The sequence below is a fragment of the Austrofundulus limnaeus genome, unplaced genomic scaffold, assembly GCF_001266775.1.
Source record: "Austrofundulus limnaeus strain Quisiro unplaced genomic scaffold, Austrofundulus_limnaeus-1.0 Scaffold171, whole genome shotgun sequence".
NCBI classification, from domain to species: Eukaryota; Metazoa; Chordata; class Actinopteri; order Cyprinodontiformes; family Rivulidae; genus Austrofundulus; species Austrofundulus limnaeus.
In genome coordinates this window covers 977,392-983,785 of record NW_013952573.1, presented here as the reverse complement: position 1 = coordinate 983,785, position 6,394 = coordinate 977,392, and the positions used below count along the sequence as shown (strand labels likewise).

Here is a 6,394-nt window from a genome sequence, read left to right as displayed (position 1 = left end):
GAATTGATCTGACAATGCGGAAACTCTTTGCTCGACAGGTTTAGTCCAACCGTTTCCCACCCAGCAGCACATCTGAAAAACCAGGTTCAAAACATATTATTACGGATCAAAATAAGGCACACTGACTGATCACGACACGTCTTTCTAACCTGTCTTGTCTGTGAGCTCTGGTAGGTTCAAAGAGATACGAAACATGGACATAAATACATCGTTTTTGGCTTGAAATGGTGGCGTTTTGTTCAGGGCAGCACACTAACAGATAAAATCACAGCATGCATCCCTGGCAGAGAATGTTTTCTAAAGGCTGGTGTTTCCTCTCTTTGCCGTTAAGCTGAAGACATGTCAATTTAAATTTGCCCAAACAGCATTTTTCAGGTCTCTGCAGAGGTGACCTTTGAGGGTGGCATTTGGAAATTAATTCCCCTCGAGCAGCACCGGCCCTCAAACACAGTCAGTTCTTCAGAACCTTTACTTTTGGTTCTCTTTTCCAGTGACTCTTTATTTACTTCAACTTCTGGATGTCTTATTTGGGTATGCTTGCACTGACAAAACAAAACATGGGTTTATCTTAACCTGCACTTTCTATTACCCACATGCTGCAAAGGCAAAGGATTAATGTCTGAAGTGGTTCTAACTCAAAATGGCTGCCACGATGAATCAACAGCTGACCTGTTTAGTTTTCACTGTCTCAGACTTTTTGACCCCACTTACAGCACAGCACGCCCAATTTTCTCAAACTGCAACCGGCAGAGTGAAAAAGCCCAACTTAAAACTTAATTCAATCTGATTCTGTTCAGTAACGACCTCACAGACGAAATCTGCTTCTTTCAGAGCTGCAGGAAAAAGGCAACAAGCTGATTTTTAAACATCCATCCATTTTCTGTACACGCTTTGTCCTTTTAGGGTCACTGGTGCCCATATCCAGCAGTCACAGTGCGAGGGGCGGGGTACACTCTGGACAGGTCGCAAGTCCATCACAGGGTCAAATATAGAGACAAATGAGACAAACATTCACTCACACCTAGGGACAATTTAGAGTTATCAATCAACCTGTCATGTTTTTGGTCTGTGGGAGGAAGCCGGAGTACCCGGAGAGAACCCACACATGCACGGAGAGAACATGCAAACTACCCAGAAAGGTCCCCGGGCCGGGATTTGAACTGGCGACCTTCTTGCTGAGAGGCATCAGCTCTACCAACTAAACATCACAAAGAAAAAAAGACCACTTTACTCTGTTTGTGTCTCCTGCCTGGTTGAAAGTGGGCTTTATTTTTGTGTTTTAAAAGCATTTCCTGTTTGAACTCTGCCACATGGAGTTAACCCCACTTTGCCCCACCTGTTCACTATGGTCATCATCACAGCCGCCACTTCCAGTCCCTTATTCACACTTCAAAGGTACCCTAACCTTCTGGATCACCTTTTTTTTATTGCATTATTTTATTATTATTTCCTTTTTTCCCTTCTGCTACTTTTAGTCCTGTCAGAAACAGTGTTCRGTTCTTACTTTGGATCATTCTATCAGCTTTTATTACGATCACCAATCAATCTTTCTGATTGAACAGATTGAAAATGCTCACCTATTTAGAGTCAACTTTGTCTTTTAGCAAAATATCTTTTGAACCACTGGACAAATTTCAATGAAACGTGCAGGAAATAATCACTGGATGGACGTTTATAACTGAGGTATCCACCTGTAAGCATCACTCTGAGGTTTGCCCAATTTCAGACTTCTTTTGTCATGTGCAGAAACATTAGTGTACATGCTTTAGTTCATGTATGTGCAGAACAAAATGCCATTCATCAAAAAAGCTACCTTAAATGTGTAAAATTCATTTCAAACCTTGTGTTTATGTACACAACTAGTCAGAATGGTATACATAAATATCCAGAATGAGTTTGGAAGTAAAACAAAAAAGTCCAGGTATGACATTTTCTTTTTTATTTTATTTTGTTAATTAATTTATTAATTTTAATTATTTTTTTGTGCATGAAACAAACAAAGGTCACTTCTGGAGTGTGAGCCAGAAGATTCCTCAGACTGGGCTTCATAAAAGTTTGACCTCAGTTTGTCTTCGAGAGTTTAGAGTTTACAAAATGTTATTTTATTACGAGCCAACCCAATTCCAGAAGGCTGCCATAGGCAACTGACCTTAAAAAAAAACACAAAAATCATCCTCACACCAACCTGAACCAATTTACGAATTTGAAATTGCATATGGCCGATAGTGACAGATATGATACATGAGATCGCACTGAATGTCATTTTGAAGGTTTAATCAAAACGGCTACAAATCTGTCATTTCTCATAAGATTGTTTTGGTTTAAAACATTGAAATGAAGGAAAATGTGTGATGTGAATTTCTTCAAGGTGTGAGGTGCAGGCAGGGACAAACCCAGGGTGCAGGCAAAAGTCCAAAGTTTAACAAAAAGATTTATTAATTAAGCAAAAAGGCTGGCAGGCAGCTCAAAAACTCTCACAGGAGCACAGAGAACACCACACTGGCTGGGTAAAACAGCACAATGAACAGACACAGACTGAGGACAAGACACCAAATATAAGGGCAAAGAAATTAGGAGACAATCGGAAACACCTGGGGAGACACAASAGGGATCAGGTGTGCGTGGACGGGGCTGTAGAGCAGAGCAACATAGGGGAACATTGAAAACACTAGAAAATTAAAAAAAATAAACACAGACCATGACACAAGGAGTACTAGTCYTTTAACTATTTATATTAATCCCCATATTTTCCTGTTTGGAAAGCACTTTATGGTCTTTTTTTTAGTCTGGTGTGAGTGAATAAGTGTGTCTCAGATGGCAATGATGATAAAAGCAAAACATAAATGTTAAAGAAGACTTAGGGCTGTGAAATTAATCGAGTTAACTCTGATTGATTTTAGTGCTGCATGGGCAAAGATTAAAAATTTTAATCGCGATTAATTGCGATTAAAATTTCYAATCACTTTAGTATGGCTGAATATGTAGGTTTGTATATTACAAAGCACTCTGTGCATGCCAGGTCATGTTTGTAAATGAGAAGTGGTTCTCAAACAGTTTACCTGGTTAAATAAAGGTTAAAATAAAATAAATAAAATTAAAAAACTCCATGTGTAACACATTATGTACAGTTTTTTTCTTTTTGTCTTCTTTTGGTTTATTTTATTTATTTATGTTTTGCTGACAACTGTGACCTTAGTATCTACTGTATCTTTCATTCCACATGTAGTACTTATTTGACATGAAAATCCTTGAATTCTTGATTTAACATTATTCTTCACAAAATTTAACTGATTCAAATATGTTTGGAGCATTTTTAGGTCCTGTTTTATATTCAAAAAATCATGTCTAAGCATCAATTTTGTTTTCTAAATAAAAACATAAAAACTAATTAATTACTCAAGTAATTTATCTTATCAATATGCAATAGAAATGTATATTAAATTTAAGATTGATCATGATTAATTCACAGCTACTTTGGGATTAATCAGATTAGAGATATTAATCATTTGACAGCCCTAATTTTTATATGTCAACAAATCCTCATAAAGTCGTATACTTTGGTCAAAATGCAACAGGATCCCTGTTCCACTTGTCAGACGGTTGGTGTGGATGATTTTAGGGGATTTAGTGGAACATTTAAATGCACTCCTCCTCCTCATTTTATTCATAAAGATGCATAAACAGAGCCTTCAGTATCCAGTCTGATTGTTCAGAACAGTGAACACAGGTAGCAAAATATCAGAAAAACAGACGTTTCCTCTCCAATACTTACATTTCCCTCAGTCGGCAGTTCTCCAAGTTTCATTTTTTTAAAATTCTGCAACCAGATCTTTCATTATTATTTCTTCCTATTTTCACGTTTTGTAGTGCTACAAAGGTTTTATATGACACATGTAGAAAATGATCAACAAGAAACCAACTGAAGTGGCTGAGTTCACATTAAAAATGGGCAGAAAAGGACCTCTTGGTACTGAATGGACAGCTTTATTTAAAATACAATAATGTGAATTGTTTGTCCAATTGTTTAAGTAGTTCCTAAAATTGCGCATAATAAAAGGTAAAAGCAGCTGTAAATAAATGTCCCATTTTCTGAATGAATATGGGTTTTTCTTTTGTAGGTCAGTGATAAAGACAAAAAAACACAACAAATGTGATGGATGAATCAGCCAGCCTCACGTCTTATTGGTAGAGGAGAAAGTCCTTGATGCTGAGAGGGAGGAAGAGGTTGGAGGCTTTGTGCAGCCGATTCTGTCCGATGCTCCGGCGAATGCAGAAACGACATAGCTGAGACAAAGAGCAGGGCCCTGGGCCGAGGACATAGAGGACACAGCTGCTCAGAGAGTCTGATTTCTGACACAACGAGAGCGAATGATGCAACACACCTTTTTTCTGCAGTGCTAATCTGACCGCGCTGTTGGGCGTCGACAGATCCAAAGGTGTCTTTCCGTGTGAGTTTCTGTAGGACCGGTCAGCGCAAAAATCCAACAAGAGTTCAACCACGTTTGATTTTCCTGCTCGAGCTGCAGCATGTAAAGGACTGTCCTGTCCACATCCAAGGTGGACATCTGCACCTATGTGAAAACACAAACTGATTAAAAGCTGAGCATTCCTTAAAGAAATCTACCACAACAAACTGTAAAATTCTTTCAGGTATAAGCTGAGATGTCTTAGCTGTGGCATCCGTCTTGATTTAGACCAGCTTCCAAGTTAATCAGCTGAATGTTCCTTTAATAATCACTTTCTGAAAGTTTCAATAAAGTCTCTCTGTTGGTTTATTAGATATTTTCCTAATGTATAGACAAATGTATGTGTACGAGCAAAAACATTATCGCTCAAAAATAAAATGCTCACGAATCATTAGAACCCAAACTCACCATGCACTCTCCCCATCTGCTCGTTCTGAGGCAGGAAGCATAAAACCAATGACTAATGAAAAAGTTAAGAAATGGAAACTTAGAGCAGAGCTATGATTAATGCTAAATAATTAGCAGCCAAATCTGACAGTTGTACAAATTGGACTGAGTAGAAAAGCTATAAAATGCATGTGCTGCTGTGAACCATGAAATACATATTTCTGTTTCCATGGAAAGTCAAAGTGGGGGCAGAGAAAGGCAGCATACAGAAAAGAAAAAATCCAGCAGGCTACTGCAGGAACAAAAGCTGCAGCTGTATTTATTTTTTCTCAGATTGTCACACAGTTCGTTTTATCAGCAATTAATTTAACAGCTGTTTTCTAGTTTGTAAAAACATGAAGGATGACATTTTTTGTACTTTTTTCTCAGTTTCTATTTTTAAGTGTTGTTTTGTCTTAAAACCTAAAGCTGCTGATGGGTGGTGGGTAATATGCTTTCCTTTAAGGAATTCAAGGCCTTTAATCTTATTAATTACTATTTGTTAAAGTATTAATTATCCTGTATCTAAACTAACTTATAGGGAAAAACTGTCATTATTTGACTTATCATTACAACTTTAGCCATTTACTTTTCAAATTTATTTTATTAAAATACAAGCATTACATAAAATACATCTAATTTGACTAAAAACAAAGATAAAAAATGAGCGGTTTTATGTAAAGTAGTTTGGTCAGTTTTTTTGTTAAAGTKCATGCCGTTAATAATTATTTCATCATGTTGTGTTGTTAACTAGCTTGAGTATCTTTACTTTTCTAAATGTGATTACTTTTTATTTGATTTTTATTGTCCAGTCAGTTCTCTGCTAAGGTGTAAAACATGTCTACAAACCTATAACAAGCACTATTTCTGAAATAGTTTGTTTCGTTGTTTCTTTTATCCAAAAGCCCCACATTCAGTATTAGTTACCAAATTACCTCAAGTTGCAAACTCCCACAGTTAGTGTTAGGTTTGATTCATGTTGTTTTTATTTCTTCTAGTGTTTGGTTCATGCGTTTCATTTTATGAGTGTTCTGTTTGTTAACCATAGAATTAAACAATACAGCTGTATTATATGATCTCTATGATAATTGTCTCCATGTGTTTCTGTCATTCTCAGTTATTTTCCCCAGTTAGTCTATCACGCCCATTTACACCTGCTCCATGTTTCACCTGCCACAGCTGCAGCCGCCTCTCTCATCAGCCCCAGACAAGAGTGGAAAATGCAGCAATTCTAGACATCTGGTCACCCTAGGTGCAGTGTAGAGGATGGCTGCTACTTTAATCTGTGACTATTCTGACAAAAATGTCTTGTGCCCATCTTCACTTTGTAAGTTCTGCTGTGTTTTTTGTTTTTAAATACATTTTAGCTGTAAATGACAGTAAATAGAAGTGGAGAGTCCTAGACGAGAAGTGGAGAGATGAGTCAAGAATCGACATTGGACAAAGTGATAATGCTGAAACTTTTGTTTGGTACCGTTCCAGTGAGATTTATGAAGAGGACT

General features: G+C 37.3%; 1 protein-coding gene across 1 annotated transcript in view; it reads right to left on the bottom strand.

Moving 5' to 3' along the window:
• Positions 1 to 3,641: 3,641 nt before the first annotated feature.
• The window catches only part of asb11 (ankyrin repeat and SOCS box containing 11), a gene marked incomplete at its 5' end in the record, with an annotated part of 19,952 nt that continues 17,199 nt past the window's right edge, over positions 3,642 to 6,394 (bottom strand). The window contains 2 exon segments of the mRNA XM_014017532.1: positions 3,642 to 4,304; positions 4,383 to 4,571. Of these exon segments, the coding sequence (XP_013872986.1) occupies positions 4,180 to 4,304; positions 4,383 to 4,571 (314 nt within the window). The 3' untranslated portion in view covers positions 3,642 to 4,179.